This window comes from Rhinoderma darwinii, chromosome 11 (genome assembly GCF_050947455.1).
Source record: "Rhinoderma darwinii isolate aRhiDar2 chromosome 11, aRhiDar2.hap1, whole genome shotgun sequence".
Lineage (NCBI taxonomy): Eukaryota > Metazoa > Chordata > Amphibia > Anura > Rhinodermatidae > Rhinoderma > Rhinoderma darwinii.
In genome coordinates, this window is record NC_134697.1 from 89,873,701 (window position 1) to 89,897,229 (window position 23,529).

The window sequence follows — 23,529 nt, forward strand, 5'->3', positions numbered from 1 at the left end:
AATGTAGTCAGAGCGGGGCTGCGGGTGTGTAATACAGTCATTGTCCTGCCCCTGACGAGTGTGGGCACGCAGTCATCACGAGGTGGAGCGGTGGCGACGATGCAGTAATGAGAGGTGGCACTGAAGACAGAGCACATGGGGGGCGCTCTGCAAAACACCCCCATTTCTTGTCTTTGGTTCCGACGCCGGCACTCTTTAGTGCTTCGCCGGCCACATTACATCATGATGACCGCGCGCACACTGTCACACAGCCGCAGCCCGCTCTAACGGCAAAGATCAGAGAAACCGCTCATCTCCGCCGCTGTTCCCCTGAATGCTGCGATCAAAGCTGAACACCACCGCAGCATTCAAGGGGAAAATAAGAAGGGGGGATGCCCCTTGGATCGTGTCACAGGGAATCCCTATGACGCGATCGAGGGATATACCATATATGGGCAGACAGCCCAGGGTCCATTGAAGGACCCCAGGGCTGTCTTACCATATTTCCTGTTAGTACGCAGGCAGTTGTTACCTAAGTATGCCCTATCAGTATATAGATATATACCACCAGTACATTACTATCAGTGTATAGATATATGCCAGTACATTACTATCCGTATATAGATATATACCGGTACATTACTATCAGGATATAGATATATGACAGAACATTAAAGGTAAAAAAAAGCAAATGAAAAATTAAGGGTTCGCATCAGTTATTTTGTTTCTCAAGTGATTAAAACTGTTGCAAAAATGTATGAGTTGCCATCAGGCTTTTTCCCAATTTTTACAACAAAACCATCAGTTTTTACCACAATGGTCCACCAAAAAGTTTGTCTAGGGTCTGAAAATGTGCCAATTTTATCAGAGTGGTGCATAGTTCATGATAGTTTGGATACATGATAGATTAGATACTTGTTGTGTACCATGTCAGCACTCTGCTCCGGCCTCAGCGCTACACTGAAGTCTGACACATTGTAATGTCACGTGTCTTACATTCACTGCAGCGCCAAGGCCGGCACTGAGAGAGCCCAGAAGGCGGCTGCTGTCCACTCAGATCAGATCTTCGACACAGCCATTGGAGCCTGCAAAGACGCCAAACACTAGCCCTAATTTCAGGGAGTAGATAGTTTTTGGTGCCTTTACAGCTACCCAATCCCACCCCACATCTCCTACCCACCTCACACCACGCAGGGATTGTTGTTGTTTCTATTCGCACGACAGGGTTCGGGTGTCGGCCGCTAAAAATTGCCATCTAGGTCCGTTTTTGATGGCCATTTTGCTCCTGTTTTGTATCCATTCCGTGTCCGTGCTATCCGTTTTTGACAATTTTTTAAAAACCGATGAATTTCACTTGTAGATAATGCCGCAGTACCCTCTGTATATAATGTTACACATCCCCTTGTATATAGTCCTACGCACCCCCTGTAGAAAATGCCCCACTGCCCTCTATATATTGCCACACACCCCCTGTAGATAATGCCACAGTTCCCTCTGTGTAATGCCACAGTTCCCTCTGTAGATAGTGCCACACACACCCCTGTAGATAATGCTATATAAGTGCCCTCATATATGGACTGTGACGTGAAGGCTTCCCCGAGCACAGCGCTTAAAGTAGCACTGTGCCCGAGGAATCCTTAGCGTGCGGAGGAGCTCCCTCTGCTCCTCCGCTCTGAACTCCTTCTCAAGCAGGGACCTGATGGTTCCCTGCTTCAGTACTAAATTCAACTGTGTCTGCATCCTGAGTTGACAGCGGGACAAACCCCCGGCCGCCCGGAGCAGCGGGACACTGCCCGGAATCTGGGACTGTCCAGCTGAATCCGGGACAATTGGGATGTAGTCGTCAGGGGCTCCGCCTGGAACGGAGTCCCCGGCAATGCTTTGACCGGGGATTCCGCTCCTAGCTCACATCCAACTTCCCGCCGGGTGCTGCCGGAAGGTGGATGCGGCAGCACCCGGCCTAAATTAAAATAGGATACGGTGGCGGGCCTCCCTGGGAGCCGGAACCAAAAACACTGCAGGTAACATTTTTGGATCCGGCTCCTGCACAGGTCCAGCGCTGTATGGAGCCACAACGTATGTCCCCTGTGCCAGGACAGATCCCATAGAAAGCTATGCTATCCCTTCTTGCATCAGTTTCCCTCTGGCTGTTCTGAAGCGTGCTGGAGGGAAACTGACAGGAGCAACGGACATATGTGAACGGCCCCTATCACACACATTTTTTTACAACAAACCATAAAATAAAAGTCTCAATACATAAAATATACACACATTCAGTATTGTCGCGACTGTAATAACCTGCACAACAAATGTATAGCGTAATTTATGACTTATTAACGTGAGACACAAGGTATTATGAATTTTGAACCTCCATGTGCCTCATTTTAATAGTAATTAACCCCATCATGTACCTCACACATTAACCCAATGTTGTCCATTATGACTGAGGAACATGATGGGGTTAATTACTATTAATGAGAGGCACATGGAGGTTCAGAATCCATCATTACACCTCGCGCCTCACATCAGGAAATGGAAGAACTTTTTTATTATTATTATTGTTCGCAAAGAATCATTTTGGCATCGAGAATCGCAATATTACACAAAGTATCGGTATCAAAGTCCAAATTGTGGTATCGTGACAACCCTACTTCTTATAAAGCAGTTGTCTAATGCCAGGAAGGGTTCTGTAAAGCCTTTTTTCCAGTACATCCCTCATGACAGCACCACAGGAGGTTGCCCTATTGACCTCTGTAGGGACAGGAAGACAGAGAGGTTAAAAGGCCCCTCCCACCACCCACTTGCCAGTGTTCCTCCTGTCCCTACAGGGTCAGGAGCAGAGAGACGTCGCTCCTGTGTTACTGCAGGAAAAAACTCGGGCAGGGGGCAAGATTGGGGGGTCCGTGCACTCCCCCTTCTCTTCCCCCTAAAGCCAAGGCTAACACCCCTGGAACGAGAGGTCCCTTAGCTCCCAACCTAAGACACCTACCGGAGGAATCCTAGGCAGGGTTCCGGTAGTGTGTGGGGTTCGGGATTCCCAAGCAGGCTTCGGCCTGGCCGCGTGACCAGGCGGGGACCGGCAGCTCCATAGGTTTGGACGCACCGGCAGGGATCCTCGCTGCGCCGCATAGCAAGCCTCAGTTGCCGGCTATGAGCGGCTGCACCTCAACGAATAGCCGACCGGAAATGATGTCGGGCTACTTCCAGTCCGCGGCCATCTTGGAAGGCGGGAAATTCAAAACGCCCGCATTTAAAGGGACACACACAGGTATGTAGTTAGAGCTGATACCTCTAACTTGGATTGATTTTGTGGATTGCATATTACATTGCCTGTTACCTGTCGCGGTATGGAACTTCCTCGTCCTGACGGAACTCCAGATATGTCCCAAGGTCACGTGAGTCTCACCCTTGGGGTAAGGGTTATGACTCCTTATGTATGCACACCATACTTTACCTACCTTCTGTTTTCTCTAGGATAAAGATTCCTCTCAGAGACAAACTGATAAAAAGAAGGTTAAAAAATGTGTGCGACTTGTGCAAAAAAATTGCCAGAGTCACATAGGAAACAATTGTGTCAGGATTGTATTGCAAAAATACTAAAAGAGGAACAACCAACGTTTATGTCTGAACTTAGGGCTATGATTCGTGAAGAAGTGAGTCAGTCAGTAGCCTCCCTCGCCCTTCCTCAAGAAACTCCCTCACACTCCCGGGCAAAAAGACCACGGATGGAAGTGGATCAAAAATATTGTCCTCCCTCTCAGGGGTCTGACTCGGAGCAGGAGTGTTATTACCTATCGGAGGGTGAGTTAGAAGAAGGAGAGGAACTCTTACCTTCAACTTCTTCCACTCAAGAGAAAAAAAATGTCTTCTCTTCCGAGATGTCTGATACCTTAATTCAGGCAATACAGGAAACCATGGATATTCCCGAAGAAGACCAACCACATACCATCCAGGATCAGATGTTTGGAGGTATAACGGAAAAGAAAACGAAAGTTTTTCCGGTAAACAAAAATCTCAAAAGAATGGTGACAACTGAATGGGAAGATTCAGAAAAAAGACTCTTCAGTTCAAGAGATTTTAAAAACAGACTTCTCTTTGATCCAGAAGACACTAAACCTTGGGATGAGATCCCAAAAGTAGATGTCCCAGTAGCCAGGGTTGCTAAAAAAAATGCAATCCCATTTGAAGATTCCTCTCAGTTGAAGGACGCCATGGACCGAAAGGCAGACGGGCTACTGAAAAGAGCGTGGGAATCTTCCTCTGCTTTGATCTCGACTAATATCGCGGCCACATCAGTAGCAAGAGCAATGTTTATATGGTTAAACCAGCTGGAGACCCATTTGATGATGAAGACATCACGACAAGACCTATTAGAATCTCTACCCTTACTAAAGATGGCAACTGGATTCTTGGTAGACGCTTCAACGGAATCTATTAGATTTGCTGCCAGGAATGGGGCTCTCTCAAATGCTGCTAGAAGAGCATTATGGCTCAAAATGTGGTCAGGAGATACGAAGTCCAAGAACAAATTATGTTCTATCCCGTTTACAGGGTCTCTGATGTTCGGTCCTCTCCTGGATAACATGCTGGAGAATGCAGCAGATAGGAAAAAGGGGTTTCCTGAAGAGAAACCAAAAAAACCCCCTCAGTTTGGGCGGTTTCACCAACAGAGGGAACCTACCTTACAAAACTACAGCGGGAAAGGGAAGTCCGGTCGCTGGAGTTACCCCAAAGGAAGAAGGGGTCGAGGATATCTCCTTAACCCCAATAATTCATTTCAGCCCTCAAAGCAATGACGCCAAGAGTGTGGGAGGAAGACTACTACAATTTTATCCCAAATGGTCGGGAATAACCCAGAACCCCTGGGTTCTAAAGATCATAGAAGAAGGGTACAAAATAGAATTTTCCTCCATTCCTCCAGAGAAATTTCTAATAACCCAGTACCAAGCAAAAGACCTTCCTTATCCGGGATGTCCAGAAACTACTCAAATTGAGAGCCATTTCTCCAGTTCCCCACAACGAAAAATTCAAAGGCCACTATTCAAAAATCTTCTTAGTCAAAAAACCAAACGGTTCCTACAGGACAATAATCAACCTGAAGGTCCTAAACAAGTGGGTGAAATATCGAAAATTCAAGATGGAGTCTATCACATCGACTATTCCTCTAATAAGGGAAGAGGCATCAATGTGTACGATCGATTTAAAGGATGCGTATTCTCACGTTCCTATCCACCCCGCTTACCAGAGATTCCTCAGATTCGCGATTCAGAACGGTCCTTCCATTCTCCACTTCCAGTTTGTCTGTCTCCCTTTCGGCATTTCCACCGCCCCCAGAATTTTTACAGAAATTATGGCAGAGATCATGGCGTTCGTAAGAAGTCAGGGCATAGTAATTATCCCTTATCTAGACGACTTCTTGTTGACGGCAGATACTCCGTCTATCTTAGACAGTCATCGGTCACAGGTTCTTTCCCTACTACAGGAATTGGGATGGATAATCAACTTTCAGAAGTCAAGTCTTCCTCCCCAAAAACAGAAGGTCTTCTTAGGAGTACTACTAGACTCCTCCCTTCAACATTCCTTCCTCCCAAGAGAGAAACAAATACTCCTACTGGCAGAAGTAAGGAAATTTTGGGGGAAAGACGCCTGTTCCATAAGGGAATGTATGCGGATGTTGGGAATGATGACGTCGTGCATCCAATCTATTCCATGGAGTCAATTTCACTCCAGACCCTTACAGAATCTGATCTTGTCCCCTGGAGAACTTCTCCTTATGTGGTGATTACCACAGATGCCAGCAAACACGGCTGGGGGTCGGTAATCCAAGACAAGCACTTTCAGGGCACATGGCCTGTTCAAATGAAGATGATGTCCTCAAACTTCAGAGAACTAAAATCCGTATGGGAGACACTTATAAGAGCTTCACCCATTATACAAGGGGAGCATATAAGAATTTTATCGGACAACACGACAGGGGTGTCCTTTCTTCGCCATCAAGGGGGAACAAGACACACTCTTCTTCAGGCCCTCTCTACACAAATTTTCAGTTGGGCAGAAGAAAATGTCCTATCAGTCTCTGCAGTCCACCTAGTACCTTAAAAGTGCAGATTTCAGCCTTAGGTAATTTTTTTTAACACTCCCCTGGCTGAAGATTTGTGGATCCGAAGATTCACTCAAGCGGTCTCTAAACTGAAACCTTCCCTAAAGAAATCAGTTCCTACCTGGGATTTGAATGTAGTGTTAACGACTCTTTGTGAGCCCCCCTTTGAGCCGCTCGACACGATTAGTATGCATTTTTTAACTCTAAAAGCTGCATTCTTAGTCGCTATTACTTCAGCAAGAAGGATTGGAGAAATCCAATCTCTGTCGGTCATAGAACCGTACCTAAAAGTACAAGAGAATAAGATCATTCTAAAGCTGGATCGTTCCTTTATTCCAAAGGTATCTACTGCTTTCCATCGAGAACAAGAAATAATTCTACCTTCCTTTTATCCAGATCCAAAAAACCAACAAGAAGAAAAATTCCATTGCCTGGATGTCAGGCGAACAATTCTTCAGTATCTGGATAGAACCTCCTCCTGGAGACGAGATAAAAATCTATTTGTCCTATTTGGGGGAAAGAATAGAGGAAAGAAAGCCTCAAAAGGCTCTCTAGCGAGATGGGTAAAAACTACCATACAAGAAGCCTACAAGTCCCAAGGACTATGTGCCCCACAGGGCATCAGAGCCCATTCAACGAGGGCAGTTTCAGCATCCTGGGCAGAAAGAAGAGAAGCCTCTATGGACCAAATCTGCAGAGCTGCCACTTGGTCAAGCCATCATACGTTTTGCAAACATTATAGGCTTGATGTTCTGTCCGATACGGATTTAAGTTTTGGACGGAAAGTCCTCCAATCCGTAGTCCCGCCCTGAGCATTGTAATCTGGTATTGCTCCTGTGGTGCGGTCATGAGGGATGTACTGGAAAATAGGAATTAGACCTACCGGTAATTGTATTTCCAGGAATCCATCATGACAGCACCCTTACATTCCCTCCCTTATTGAAATTCTGATTTGTGCAATTAACATGTCAGTTATTATCCCTAGAAATAAAATAGGGTTGCATCCATCCTGGTGTAGTAATTGAAAAACACTGGCAAGTGGGTGGTGGGAGGGGCCTTTTAACCTCTCTGTCTTCCTGTCCCTACAGAGGTCAATAGGGCAACCTCCTGTGGTGCTGTCATGATGGATTTCTGGAAATACAATTACCGGTAGGTCTAATTCCTATTATCCACAGGACGTTAAAAGTCTTGTCTTTTTTTATTGTCAAGTGAGAAAATAATTCAAGTTTCTGAACTATCCTAGACCATTAATTGTCATTTCAGTACGGTGACTCCCATTTCTTATGGTTTGTGTTCCCAAGCTTTATGGCTCTGTTATTTGGCTACCAGATGACTGAAGTATTAAGGCATCGTCTGGTTATTTGTGCACCGTATGGCACGGCATTATATAAGATTCCATGTATGAGGAGCGTCATCAAAAAGTTACTCACAGCTTGCCATATATATCTATATCCACTTGGTAAGATAGTAAAAGTCATATACGATGTTCTTACAAGTGGGTTTTGACTCGCTCTGGTTCCTTAAATATGAAACCAGGTCTTCTCCTGACTGACCCACTAAGGATGGACAAGAACAGAAATGGGATGACTGAGAGAATATTAAACCTCAGCTTAGAGATCATCTACCTGCTGACTGGAGAGGTGAGGGATTCTGGGAATTCTATCCCATGTCATGACTTGTATCTTAATACATCAAGCACATGACGGGAGAGGTGACGGGAATGTATAAAGTGACATCAATGTCTCTCCATGTACAGGATTACATAGTAGTGAAGAAGAGAACTGAAGAGGGTGAAGGACGGAGCAGGAACCAGGTTCCTATCACGATGGCTCCACCTCAATCACTAATACATGAGAGAGATCAGGAGATCCTGGACCTGACCAACAAGATCACTGAGCTGCTGACTGGAGAGGTGAGGACTGCTGGGAATTTATATAGCAATACCAAGGAAGGTGTCGGTGTAATTTTTGTTTTTGCTTTCTCATTGCCGCATTCTAAGAGCCTTAACTTTTTATATTTCCCCGTTCACATAGCTGTTTTGATTTTTTTTTAGGTGAAATTAAAAAGAGAAAAAACCAATGCCATCATATTATTTTTTTTTGCTTAGCAGGCAGTAAAAATAAATAGTGTTAACCTTGTTTTACGGGTCGGTACAATGAAGGCAATACTAAATATACCAATTCCGCCATCTTGTTTTAGGGATTTTGTTTTTTATTTATTTATTTTCGCTCTTCTACGATGACTGCAACAATACCATAAACCTTTTCTTGTTTTTCAAGTTTACATCATGACCGCACCAATGGAGATAGTCACATGACCGGCACAGGAAAAAGAAAAACATCGAAGCCTTTTCCCTTGCCACCCATCTCCAGTGTTTTTACGGTCTCTGTTCTGGACAGCAATAGAGAAGGATTCTCCATGGGAGTCTCCTGGAGGCTTGCTTCTGGTGACAGATTTCCTTCTAATGGATTTTTAGGGGATTTGGGGGGGGGGGTAGGGATCGGGCTCACGGGCTGAGCTGTTCCATAAGACTAGCGTGTCGGCTGTATGTTACAGCCAACACTTTAGTGTAACGTATGGGATCCAGCTGAAAACGGAAGAAAATAGGACATGTTCTATTTTTCAACGGACACTTCACACGGTCCGTTGAAACAACGGTCATGCGAACGGCCGCATTGAAATGACAGTCGTCGGAATTCGGCCTAAAACTGATTACTCAACACTGAAACCTGACCCTTCATCAACCCTCCTGCAAATTTTTTGAAGGGGTATTCCCGACTAACACAATTATTGGCATATCCACAGGATATAAGTGTCTGATAGATGTGGGTCCCACCTCTGTGACCCACTCCTGCACTAAATGGACGAAAGTATTGGGACGCACCTCTTAAGTTATTGAGTTCGGGTGTTTCATTCAGTCCCATTCCCACAGGTGTATAAAATCCAGCACCTCGCCATGCAGTCGCCTTTACAAACATTTGTGAAAGAACAGATAGTACTAAAGAGATCGCTGAATTCCGGCGCGGTCCTGTAATAGGACGCCACGGATGCAACAATTCAGTTAATAACAACAATCAATAGATGTAAATTTTGTTGTCATTTGATACTAGGAAATTGTTCTGTCTAGATAGTATAATAAAATAGTAGTGTATTAGAAACAACTAAATTATGGGTTGCCGTCATGACCAGGAATGTGCTATTTATACCATGGAAGCCCGGAAGGTTCAAAAATTCCACAGTTAACCCTTTTATCCCACTGAGCTTTTATGTTTGTGTGTCAGGTTCCTATAAGGTGTCAGGATGTCACCGTCTATTTCTCCTTGGAGGAGTGGGGGTATATAGAAGGACACAAGGATCGGTATGATGACATCATCATGGAGGATCACCAGACCCTCACATCACCAGGTAAGAGGCAACCTTCCGTGTCCGTAACTTCAGTTTTGCTCAAAAAGCAGAGCTTATGAGCTATTTGTTGTTGGGTTGTTTTCCACTATGCTGTTTTGTTGCATTTCTTTGCAGACTATTTTTTTTTTATATAAAAAATTACTATTTAATGCACTGGTTTTCACCATTATATTTTAAACTGTTGCGTTACCGTGACAAAAACAACACATGTGAATACAGCCCAAAGCTAAACCAGGAGTGGATCATAAACCACAAAACATACAAAAGACTTAGGCCACGTACAGGTATGGAATCTGTGCTGAAAATATGCGACAAATCCACGACATGCCCAATTAATGCGCTGTACTCCGCTATTTCTGACATTCCCATGGAGAATGGAGCGGAAGGGCACAGCCGTCTCATCTGTTTTCCTGTTTCGGAGTGAAAAGACTTATTCAGAAAAGATTTACGCAATTTTAGGTCAGGCGTTAACGGAATAATAAAGGTGGGGCATTGTATTCAGTTACTAGTTGTGTGTCGTCTACAGGTGGATCCAGTAAGGAGGAAACTCCGGAGAGATGTCCCAGTCCTCTATACTCCAAGAATGATCCAGAGGAGAATCAGAATGTCCCACAGGATCATCAGGTAGATGGAGCTGGAATGTTGTATTGGATGATGTTCCATCTCCAGCCATTAATTTCGACCTTATTCAAGAAAAAAATTTCTTGAAATATTTAGGAAGGTGATGAACGGAAATTAGGCGTTTTATCAGGGCCTGTTCACATCAGCGTTTGCCTTCCTTTTGGGCTTTCTGTTTATCAGTTCCATCAGATGAACGGAAAGTCAACTGGAAAGTATCGTTTCCATTTGCAATACCATTGATTTAAATGTTTAAATTGTATATTTTTTTGTTTGTTTGCCTCCGTTCCGTTAGGTTTCCATTTTTTTTTAACTAAAACAATGGCGTAGTGTGCCGCACTATAGTTTCCGTGAAAAAAAATGGAATCCTAGCGGAATAGACGCGAACTGAAACCAAAAAAATACCATTGAAATCAATGGTATTGCAAATGGAAACGATACTTTCCCTTTGTCTTTCTGTTCATCGGTTCTTCTGACGGAGCAGATCAACAGACAGCCCAAATGGAGGGCCAACAGTGATGTGAACAGGCACTTATCTACCTATTTGATGTAAATTATTGGATCCAATTTTCTTTTGCTTTTTAGAACTTTTCCAACTTTCTTCTTCATTTTACATCATTTGTTCCATATGTGGTGAATTAGGTTACAATTCGAACTGATATAAAAACTGAAGACATCACAGAAGTAGAAAAAATGTCGGCGGTTGTAATCCAGTGTAAGGAGGAGGAAATTCCTACAGATATCAGCACCGGTGAGTGACAATCATTTAATGCCGAAAAAAATCATAGTTGTTTGTATCCCAAAATATCAAAAACGAAAACGTCTTAAAATTCATCGAAAAACAAGCCGTCACACAGTGAGAAAAAAAAAAGTTATGGCTCTCAGAATATGGTGTCACAAAAACAGTTTTTTAAGTGTAAAAACAAAAACACTATCAATTTGGTTTCGACGTAATCGTACTGACGGGCAGAAGAAAATAAACATGTCATTCATACCTCATGCAGCGACACAAATACCCACAAAGCTGTGAGAGAGTTCTTTGGTGGGTTGGTTGAGTGAAGGAGCCTCCAACCAAGTTGCTGAATCGGCCGTATGAAGTTGAAAGACTCCACAGGTTTGAGCGTTAAACGGCAGGTGGAAGATTGCTTGGTGTGTACCCGCATCTGAGTAAGATAAAGCCTGGTGGAAGTTTGCCCGCAGCATCCCCAAATTTTTGACCAAAACGAGTGACACTTCAAGAAAGCGACAGACGATGGTACTAGTGACCGTGTGTACGGTTTCCGGCCCAGTAAAAGGACTTTTGTTAGCAACATCAGGGCCTCCTGTAATGACAGGGTTAGGGAAACAGACAAGTGAGCCCTAATCTACCCGCCACTCAGTCCCTGCCTACTTGCAACGACCCGCCCTAGGCGACGGGGTACAACTGGGCGACGGTCCCTACACTCAATAAGTGCACGACAGACAACAGACAAGGAAACACAGAACAAAGGGAAACGGGGCAGTTGCCCACGGCAACACCGTGAGTAAACGAATATTTTTAGACCCAGCCCTATAGGTAACCAAAAAATTTAATCTGGTAAAAAATAACGCTCATCGAGCTTGTCTCGGGTTTAGCCTCCGGGCCGATTCTAGGAAAACCAGATTCTTGTGGTCGGTAAGGACCGTTACCTGGTGCCTAGCCCCCTCCAGGAAGTGGCGCCACTCTTCAAATGCCCATATTATGGCTAAGAGTTTGCGGTTGCCAATATCATAGTTACTCTCAGTGGGCGAAAACTTCCTGGAGAAGTAGGCACAGGGACGGAGATGGGTGAGGGACCTGGTACCCTGGGACAAGACAGCCCCCACTAAATCTCCTGTAATAATTAACGAACCCCAAGAAACACTGTAACGCCTTCAGGGAGGCAGGTTGGACCCATTCCGCCACAGCCTGGACCTTGGCGGGGTCCATGCGGAATTCATGAGGAGTGAGGATTTGACCCAAAAATGGTATCTCCTGCACCCCAAACACACATTTTTCGGTCTTTGCAAACAGTTTGTTTTCCCGAAGGACCTGGAGCACCTTCCTGACATGCTCAATGTGGGAGGACCAGTCCTTGGAAAACACAAGTATGTCATCAATGTACACTACAAGAAATACCCCCAGGTAATCTCTTAAAATCTCATTTATGAAACTCTGGAAGACCGCGGGAGCATTACACAACCCAAAGGGCATGACGAGGTATTCGAAATGACCTTCGGGGGTGTTAAACGCAGTCTTCCACTCATCCCCCTCTTTGATGCGGATAAGGTTATACGCCCCCGTAGATCAAACTTAGAGAACCATTGGGCCCCCTGAACCTGATTAAAGAGATCAGGAATCAAAGGAAGGGGATACTGGTTCCTTACAGTGACCTTATTCAAGTTACGGTAGTCAATGCATGGCCTAAGACCACCATCCTTCTTCACTACGAAGAAGAAGCCAGCACCTACCGGAGAAGTAGAGGGGCGAATGTAACCCTTGGCCAGGCATTCCTGGATATACTCTCTCATGGCTTCACGTTCGGGACAAGAGAGATTAAATATCCTACCCTTAGGGAGCTTAGCTCGTGGTACCAAATCGATAGTGCAATCGTATTCTCTATGAGGAGGTAACACTTCGGAGGCCTCCTTAGAGAAAACATCAGCGAAGTCCTGAACAAACTCAGGTAGCGTGTTCACCTCCTCAGGGGGAGAAATAGAATTAACAGAAAAACATGACATCAAGCATTCATTACCCCATTTGGTAAGATCCCCAGTATTCCAGTCAAACGTGGGATTATGCAACTGCAACCAGGGAAGGCCTAAAACCAAATAGGACGATAATCCCTGCATCAACATTACAGAGCACTGCTCCAAATGCATGGAGCCAACAAGGAGTTCAAAAACAGGGGTATGTTGTGTAAAATAACCATTAGCAAGAGGAGTGGAGTCGATACCCACTACCGGGACAGGTTTAGGCAAATCAATCAAAGGCATAGCTAGAGACATAGCAAATTCCACAGACATGATATTAGCAGACGACCCTGAATCCACGAAGGCACTGCCGGTAGCAGACCTACCACCAAAAGAGACCTGAAAGGGAAGCAAGATTTTATTAAGTTTCATATTTACGGGAAATACCTGTGCGCCCAAGTGACCTCCCCGATGGTCACTTAGGCGTGGAAGTTTTCCGGCTGCTTATTCTTATGCCTAGGACAGGTGTTCACTTGATGCTTGTCATCCCCACAATAGAAGCAGAGACCATTCTTCCTGCGGAACTCTCTACGTTGTTGGGGGGACACGGAGGCCCCGAGTTGCATAGGTACCTCCGAGTCTTCCGTGGAAAAACGAAGCAACGTAACCTCGGCAGTCATCATTTCAGAGTCAGAGGAGAAAACACATAAACGTTCACGTTGTCGTTCCCTGAGACGTCGGTCAAGTCGTACCGCTAAAGCCATAACCTGGTCTAGGGAGTCAGAAGAGGGATAGCTAACTAGCAGGTCTTTCAGGGCATTCGACAGACCCAACCTAAACTGGCACCTTAAGGAAGGGTCATTCCACCGAGAAGCTACGCACCACCTCCTAAAGTCAGAGCAATACTCCTCAACAGGTCTCTTACCCTGACGTAAGTTCACCAGCTGACTCTCGGCAAAGGCAGTCCTGTCAGTCTCGTCATAAATGAGTCCGAGAGCAGAAAAGAAAAGATCAACGGAGGAAAGTTCAGGGGCGTCAGGAGCCAAGGAGAAGGCCCATTCTTGGGGCCCTTCCTGGAGCCGGGACATAATTATACCCACCCGCTGGCTCTCAGAACCTGAGGAGTGGGGCTTTAAACGAAAATAGAGCCTAAAACTCTCCCGAAAGGAGAGAAAAGACTTCCGGTCCCCTGAGAACCGGTCAGGCAACTTGAGGTGGGGTTCAAGAGGTGAGGTGAGGGGTACTACCATGGTAGCATCAGGCTGGTTGACCCTCTGAGCCAGGGCCTGGACCTGTAGGGAGAGACCCTGCATTTGCTGAACCAGGGTCTCAAGGGGGTCCATAATGGTGTGAGGGACCAGGGTAGAGTAGGTATATGAGCTTGTGATTATGTAGTGACAGGGATAGGAAAACAGACAAGTGAGCCCTAATCTACCCGCCACTCAGTCCCTGTCTACTTGCAACGACCCGCCCTAGGCGACGGGGTACAACTGGGCGACGGTCCCTACACTCAATAAGTGCACAACAGACAACAGACAAGGAAACACAGAACAAAGGGAAACAGGGCAGTTGCCCACGGCAACACCGTGAGCAACAAGAGTAGTAAACGAGCAGAGTCAAACCAGGAGAGTACGAGGTGCCAAACGTAGAGCAGGAGAGTAGTGAACAAGCCGAGTCAAACCAGGAGTGTACGAGGTACCAAACGCAGATCAGAAGAGTAGTCAGTGAGCCAGGGTCAATACGAAGCAGGGACAAGTAGTACAAGAAGCTGCAGCAGGGCCAGGAAACCAACAGAGAAGAATCACAAGCAAGGAGGAACAGGAAAGGCAGGTATAAATAGACAGAGGGCGGGAGCTAGCTCCGTCTGGCCAGGCTGTGATAGACTCTCCCACTCCTAAGCCTGCCATCCTGAGTGGTGGAAGATGGAGTCAGTCTCACAGACATAGAAGCAGGTGCAGACTGATTACCTATGGGCGTGGATACAGAAGCTGTGCCTGGCAGATCCTTAACACCTCCTATGGGGAATTCTCATTGAGTGATGCCTACAAAACATGCCAGAGTCACCAAATTGTTTCAAAATGCTCTCTGGCATCCAGTCTAGTAGCCTCAACCATTCTCTTTTTTTTTTAAGGTTTAAGTAGTCAACCAATATTGTGCTGCCATATGGATTTGTATGTCCTTTGTGATGACTTGAGTAGCCTAAGCTCCCTATTGTTGGTACCTGGCATTTTATCACCCAAGAGAATCACGGTGGGATTAATGGGGAATTGTTAATAGAGAATAGTGAAAATCGAAATCCGTTTTTTTTTTATTGCCCTCCCCAAAGGCCTAAAATTTTGGACAGGATAACCATATGTGGTTGTCACTTTGAAGGACATAGATGGAAGTTTTGGCTATCTTTCAGCATAGTTTTGCAGTAGTAGTGCCTCCTATGTGATGTCCAAGTCATCTTCCCATTGCTCCAAAAACCTTAACTTGGTACCGGGTGCGTTAAATGTCTAATTATAGAAGAGAGATGATACCACTGCTAAAGGGATTTGACTTGCAGAGACCTAAGAAAATTATAGACTTGATGAACCCGAAGGTTCTCTTGTGGCAGAGGGTTGTATTTCGCTTTAAAGTCCCCCAGTGATATAATAGAAGGATCAGTTCTGAAATATTGTAATCACAGGATTTTGTGCTTTACACTTGGAGGTGCCTGGGTTTTGTCCTGGAGGCTCAAAAAAAATTGTGAGGAGTGATTTTGTAGACTGTGTTTAAATCGAATGGCTCTACGTACTGTATATTCAGTGAGGAGTGAAGTGTATAGGAAAAGGAGAAGACTTCGAGGTAGCAGTAAATAAGGAACCAGTATGCCACATGAGGCCGCTGATGGTATACAGTGCCAAGAAGGTACAATTCCAGACGGACCCATCTAGGGGCATATTATAGGTCACTAACAGATGATAGTTCAGTAATATGTGCGGCTTTGTAAATTTGGGTAAAAATAGGTAGTGATGTGCCTCCTAGTCGTTTATGAAAAAACTCTAGTCTGGCTGGCAATATTGTCTCTTTTGTTATTCTAAACAAACTTTTTCTTTTTCATAACTCTTTTATTTTAACAAGATTTATCTCTGGAGTTTCACAGAGCCTATATGGCAGCGAACGTAAGCCATGTGGCTCCATACTAAGGAGACATATGGCCTAATTGCGCTGTTTTACGAGCCCTGTGCACAGGGCTGTGCCATATGAACGGGCCATAATACCAAGAGCCATAATTTTATGGCTTTTTAAAAAAAAAATAAACATCAGGATAACAGGGAACCTGCTGGGTGCCGAGAACAATGGATCATCAATCAAGGTCTATGCAACATGAAATATTATTGTTGTTGGCAGCACATTTCCTTGTGTAAACAGGGAGATGTGCTTCCGACATGATGGAAATGTATTTGGACGAGCGATCATAGTAACGAGCGCTCGTCGCCATCCATTGCTCCTTGTGAAAGGAGCAAGCGAGCGCTGATCAACGAGTTGTCTTGTTGATCGGCACTTATTTACATGGCGCATGTCTTATCGTGTAAGAGGGCCCTAATGTCACTTGTGTTTTAGTATTGTTAGAGGCTTGAATATCTTTGGAGTTTCACAAAACCTATATGGCAGGGAACGGATGCCATGTGGCTCCATACTAAGGAGCCATAAGGTCTAATTGCACTGTTGTACGTGCTCTGTGCACAGGGGTGTGCCATATGAACACATCCTAAAACCAAGAGCCGTAATTTTACGCCTTTTCAAAAATCTAAACATCAGGATATCGGGGAACGTGCTGGGTGTCGAGAAAAATGGATTATCAATCAAGGCGCTAAGTAATAGTGCTGAGTATTACATGGAGACCACTGCTCTACTGTGTAGTAATATGAGTAGTTGTGAGTGAAAGTTATTGGTTCCATGATGACTTGTATATTGGAACAAACGGGTTAACACTAACAACAGATCAGTCACATATGGGTCTGTGAGATTGCAGTGGAAAAAGTAGATCAGGCAGTAGCAGCACACCGAGCCTCTTGAATAGGCGCTTCCATGCAGCGGATGGTGGGGGTCAACATTGCGCCCTATCGCTTCGGGTAATATGCAGGATAGTGGTCTTTAATTGCGAAAGGAGAGCAGCAAATAGGTGGGTGGCAGTTTCTGTAAGGGCAATTATGTCTAGAAGTCCTCTAGATTGCTTCTTCGTGTCTTCTCCATTGGAGTTCTAAGGCTCCCAATTGAGCATCTTAACCATTCAATTTCACAATGGCCTCTTCAAGGGCATCAACTGTCTCTTTCAAGATCAGAAGTATGCGGTGAGATGTCTTGTGTCCGCTAAGAAAAGTTGTCCACCACAGCTGTCAACTCTGCTTTAAATGTAGCCTACATGCTTTTGAGGAACTCAGTAGCTATGATAGAGCTTGTGGGTGGTGTGGAGTCTCAGGTGGGCTTGGAGAGTTCAGGACAGAGAGGGAAGGAGGAAATGGACGAGATTTGTGTGGGCCCCAAGCAGGGGGGGAGGGAATGATAACATGAATGAAAGCTAATGTATCATACTCCTGGGGTCGGTAAAAGATTTAAAAAAAATCAGTTTCTTTTTCCAACAGGTGACTGCACCAAAAACCTTGTTGGACATCTCCTTTTCTCTCCAGATGATGAAGTAAAATGTAACATTATCGCAGAGGACAATCGTGGAGAACGTTCCATAACCCTTCTTTCCACAAATATACCCCCAGTCCTTCACAGCGGAGATCTATCTACTGACCCCAACAATCTCAAGGAACCTTCATCTGGTCAATCACAGATTGTTAAACAAAGTGCAGGAAATAAAGAGGGTAAAATATTTCCATGTTCTGAATGTGGGAAACATTTTAAAAGGAAATCTATTCTTTCTATGCATGAAAAAATTCACAGAGATGAGAGGCCATATTCATGTTCAGAATGTGGGAAAAGTTTTCGCCAAAGGTCTGATCTTTTTAAACATCAAAGAAGGCACAGAGGAGAGGAACCATTTTCATGTACAGAATGTCAAAGAGGTTTTGTACAGAAATCAAATCTTATTATTCATCAAAGAACTCACACAGGAGAGAAACCGTTTTCATGTTCTGAATGTGGGAAATGTTTTATGCAGAAATCAGTCCTTGTCATACATCAGAGAATTCACAGAGATGAGAGGCCATTTTCATGTTCAGAATGTGGGAAATGCTTTCGCCGTAAATCAGATTTCATTGTACATCAAAGGCGGCACAGAGGGGAGGAACCATATTCATGTTTAGAATGTGACAGAGGTTTTCAGCACAAATCAGATCTCATTATACATCAAAGAACTCACACAGGGGAGAAACCATATCCATGTTCTGACTGTGGGAAATGTTTTACCCAGAAGTCATCCCTTGTTACACATCAGAGAATTCATACAGGGGAGAAGCCATTTTCATGTTGTGAATGTGGGAAATGTTTTAGCCAGAAGTACGACCTTGTTAAACATCAGATAATCCATACAGGGGAGAAGCCATATTCATGTTCTGAATGTGGGAAATGTTTTACCCAGAAATCAGCCCTTGTTACACATCAGAGAATTCATACAGGCGAGAAGCCGTTTTCATGTTCTGAATGTGGGAAATGCTACTCAAGAAAATCAAGTGTTATTAAACATCTAAAGACCCACACAGAAGAGAAGACATTTTCGTGATCTGAATGTGGGAATTTTTATAGCCGAAAGAAATATTTTGTTAAAACTCAGTGAAGTCAAATGGGGGATAAGCACTATTTATGTTCAGAATGTAGGAAATGTTTTCGACACTCTGATGCTGTTAATCATCAGTTAATACATAAACGGGTGAAGCCAATATGTTATTAAGATAGATCAGCGGTTGTTCAGCATAGAAAAAAAAAAGCCATTTTAATGTTCAGACACTAGTAAATGTTTTAAATCAGATGTGGTTCTCCAGGAAAATGAGATTAAAAAAACCTTATCAAAATTCTCTTTTTTTTTTTTTCGATCTTGACAACATGTTTGTCACGTTTGGTGCTGGCTAATTTAAAGTGTGGAGTTTAAGGAATCTCCCTCTTCCTCACCTTTAACCCCAGTTAGGAGGTATTGATTTTCCCGTTTGGATTCCTAGGTTGCAGTCCTGAGAGTAATGACAAATTGGCAGCGGAGCGTTGCATAGGGATGTTAGTGGCAAGATCAGAGGCGCAGTCCGGAACAGAGCTAAGGCTCATCACTAAGAGAGCAGTAAGGATATGACAAGACGAGGACATAGTCACAGTACAGACTAGGGGTCAAAACCCGGAGTAGAGCTACATGTACCAGACAAGAAATCAAAAGGAGCGAGAGAGGGGCAGAATACAGCAACAAGCTGATGATTGAAGTCCAGAACAACCAGTGAAACACAAGGAAGTACCTTAATTTGCAGGTGAGGGATGGCAGGTTGGATCCCTCTTTAAATGGGCCGCTGGGCTTGTTTCAATGGAAACTTAATGCGACTGGAAGCATGGAACTGTGGCCGCTAGCAGGAAGACATTGCTAGTGTGAGTTAGGTTGCTTGGCAACCTGCTGTAACTAGAAATCCAACACGAATCGGGAAACATGAGTAACAGTACCCACCCTCTGAGGTCCCCTCTAGGAAAGAGTTCTGGGAGACCTGAGATAATGCTTTGAGTAAGTTGTGGAGCGTGAACTTTCTTCAGATTCCAAGTTTTTTCCTTAGGATCTTATTTCTCCCAATTGATTAAATAAAGTAAGTTGTGGGGCAGAGCTAGCCACGCTGTGTGATGGTCGCCTAATTCCAGAGCTCTTCAGCAATATGCCGCAATCCTCCAGCTAAACGGGTAAAACCCACGAAGGGTGGAATTGGGGACAAACCGAGAACTACTAAGCCGCACAAAACCCAACCTAAAAATGGATACGTTCCTCAGAAGGGAAAACATTTTTTTCTCACCGGACGAATCCCATTCTCCATCAGCAGACTACTCCGAGTGTACAGGAGCTGTCATTTCCAGACGCAGTCCTCTCCATGTCAAAATGCACTCAGCCAAGTTTTCAATACTGTCATGAAGGATGTTTCGGACATAAACTATGACATGAAGCAGATAGACCAGAGGGTGATGGTACTGGAGGACTCTCAGTCAGCTATCGTGCACCACGGTGAAGTGATGCAGGACATTTTACTCTACTATCAGACTTTCTTGAAAAATGGCCATCTGCAATTTTCAGGCCCAAGAAAATTGCAGTAGGAGGAAAAACATCAGATTGAGCAGGGTCCCTGAGAGTGTCGCCATTGAAATGCTTCCTTAGGCATTGAAACAGATGTTTTCCTCTTTAGTAGGCTCAAACCAGGCTTAACAGACTATAGTTTAAAAATGTTAATATGATTGTATTCTCAGGGTTTAGCAGTTAGTACACTAGCAAAAAGACACATTCTCAGACCCTTAACTGAAACCCTGAGAGCCAAAAACTCCCTATCCACTGGCTCTTCCCCTTTTGGGCTAGATACAATGAAAGATGGGCGCCAAATCACTTATGCGTATAACTGAAGACCTCGACAGGGCATTGAAGAAGCTTGGTATCCCTCCCATGACTATTCCTACCTAGCTCCCAGTATCTCCAACTACATATCTGCCAGGACTCCCTAAAACACCACCTTGGCAAGTGGCTACCAAGACCAAATCCCCAAAATCCAGGAAGAATAACATGGACACCAGTGGTTCTTGAACAAGAGACAAAAATAAAAGGATGTTCAAAAAATGATGCAAATATAAAGTAGACATATGGGAAATGTGAACTAGTAACTATTTTGTGTAGTTTTGTGTTTTACAAGCAGATAAATTAAAATTTAGAAAAATGCTAATTTTTGCAAATGTTTGCAAATTTTGGTGTTTTTCACAATTAAATACTGAATGTATCGACCAAATTTTACCAGTAACATAAAGTCCAATGTGTCACGAGAAAACAGTCTCAGAATCGCTTGGATAGGTAAAAACATTACAAAGTTATTACCACATAAAGTGAGACATGTCAGATTTGAAAAACGAGGCTCTGTCACGAAGGTCAAAAGTGGCCAAAGCGGGAAGGGGTTAAATGCAACGTGCTTTTGTTACTACCAACTTACACCTGTTTATGAGTATAGCCACGAGTGCTGACTTGCCTCATTGTACCTGTAGTTCTCCTGAAGGACCTTGACACTGTATTTACCTTGACCATTCACTTCTCAGTTTTTCCTACTCCATTCATTTCTGTGAAGTCTTTGTTTTTTGTCCTGTTTTTAACTTCTGTTTGTGTATTTTATGGTTCCTCAGTAAAGAATGTTTTGTATTTCCTTCAATATATGGTCGTGATTTTTCTATTTGGGTTGGCATTATAAAGTATGCGAGTACGGTCCGTAAAAAGCAAAAGGTAGGACGTGTTCTATCGCTTGCGGAAGGCTTCTACGGCAGGGACACCTTCCCGTAAATATACCGGAAGGTGTTTGTGGACAATAGAAGTGAATGGGTATGTAATTGCGGATTGTTATTACAGTCCACAATTACGGACTATTTTTACGGTCGTGTGCATAGGGCCTAATATAGGTGATGTTTCCTCTGATTTAGAGTCATTCACTTTCTTTTTTTCTCCATCCGGCACAGACCACTGTGACGACTTATTCCAGCCACGACTCGTCTCTGCAGAATATGACACACAGACATGTTGGTTATATCTTATCCTCTAAAGAAACGCGTAATCCACAGTGTCCCGGAATGGTAATAATGATCCCTCAATGCTTGACATAATAAAAGTGCCCCATCAGTAAGCGCCACACCCCCCCTTGAAAAAAAGCGCCACACACAGCCCCCTGTAGATAGCACCACACAGCCCCCCCTTTATGGATAGCGCCACAGCCACCCTTGTATATAGCACCACACAAACCCGCCTTGTTCTTAGTGCCACACCCCCCCCCCTTGTACTTCGTGCCACACACACCCTTGTACTTAGTGCCACACCTGCCTCCCCCTTGTACTTAGTGCCACACTGCCCCCAGAGCAGAGAGCAGTAGCCTACCACTACCACTCTGCCTGACGTGACCATTAGGAGGAGCCAGGAGGTCATGCGGTGACATTCTGACTGGGGTCAGTGCCGGCCCGGGAGTGAACCAGTCCCGTCACCTGACCTCATGTCACTGACGTAAGGTCAAGTAATTGGACTGGTCCAATCCAGGCACGAGACCTCAAGGCAGTGCTTTTTTCTGTCAGACGCTACGGACGGCAAAAAAGTAAACATTTTTGCGCACTGTCCGTAAATTTACGGACAGTTGGCAACCGTGGCAGAACTGTGTGTGTATAAAGCATACAGTGCAGAGCTGTGTGTATATAAAGCATATGGATCAGAGCTGAGTGTGTATAAAGCATACGGTGCAGAGCCGTGTCTGTGTATAAAGCATACGGTGCGGAGCAGAGTGTGTATTAAGCATACAGTGTGGAGCCGAGTATGTATAAAGCATACAATGCAGGGCCGAGTGTGTATAAAGCATACAGTGCAGAGCCTAGTGTGTATAAAGCATGCAGTGCTGAGCCGTGGGTGTATAAAGCATGCAGTGCAGAGCTGTGGGTGTATAAAGCATGCAGTGCAGAGCCGAGTGTGTATAAAGCATACAGTGCAGAGCCGTGGGTGTATAAAGTATACGGTGCAGAGCCGTGGGTGTATAAAGCATACGGTGCAGAGCCGAGTGTGTATAAAGCATACGGTGCGGAGCCGAGTGTGTATAAAGCAAACGGTGCGGAGCCGAGTGTGTATAAAGCCTACAGTGCAGAGCTGTGTGTGTATAAAGCATACGGTGCAGAGCCATGTGTGTATACAGTACAGAGCTGTGTGTGTGTATAGTATACAGTGCAGAGCCATGTGTGTATACAGTGCAGAGCTGTGTGTGTGTATATATAGTATACAGTTCAGAGCTGTGTGTATATATAGTATACAGTGCAGAGCTGTGTGTGTGTATATATAGTATACAGTGCAGAGCTGTGTGTGTGTATATATAGTATACAGTGCAGAGCTGAGTGTGTGTGTGTATATATAGTATACAGTGCAGAGCCGTGTGTGTATACAGTGCATAGATGTGTGTTTGTATATATATTATACAGTGCAGAGCCATGTGTGTGTGTGTATGTATAGTATACAGTGCAGAGCCATGTGTGTATACAGTGCAGAGCCGTGTGTGTATACAGTGCAGAGCCGTGTGTGTATACAGTGCAGAGCCGTGTGTGTATACAGTGCAGAGTTGTGTCTGTGTGTGTGTATATATATACATATATATAGTATACAGTGTAGAGCCGTGTGTGTATACAGTGCAGAGCCGTGTGTGTATACAGTGCAGAGCCGTGTGTGTATACAGTGCAGAGCCGTGTGTGTATACAGTGCAGAGCTGTGTGTATACAGTGCAGAGCTGTGTGTGTGTGTGTGTATATATATATAATATACAGTGAGAGCCGTGTGTGTATACAGTGAGAGCCGTGTGTGTATACAGTGCAGAGCCATGTGTGTGTATACAGTGCAGAGCTGTGTGTATATATAGTATACAGTGCAGAGCTGTGTATATATAGTATACAGTGCAGAGCCGTGTGTGTGTATACAGTGCAGAGCTGTGTGTGTGTGTATATAGTATATAGTGCAGAGCTGTTTGTGTATACAGTGCAGAGATGTGTGTTTGTGTATGTGTGTATATATATATATATATATATATATATATATATACACTACC

The 23,529-nt window shown here is 44.4% G+C and overlaps 1 protein-coding gene across 1 annotated transcript in view; it reads left to right on the forward strand.

The window, feature by feature from the left end:
- Positions 1-23,529, forward strand: part of LOC142663008 (uncharacterized) — a 75,535-nt gene that overhangs the window by 27,209 nt on the left and 24,797 nt on the right. Inside the window, 8 exon segments of the mRNA XM_075841302.1 lie at positions 7,616-7,719; positions 7,836-7,991; positions 9,361-9,484; positions 10,011-10,108; positions 10,745-10,853; positions 17,404-18,680; positions 18,683-18,824; positions 18,922-19,034. Of these exon segments, the coding sequence (XP_075697417.1) occupies positions 7,616-7,719; positions 7,836-7,991; positions 9,361-9,484; positions 10,011-10,108; positions 10,745-10,853; positions 17,404-18,680; positions 18,683-18,824; positions 18,922-19,034 (2,123 nt within the window).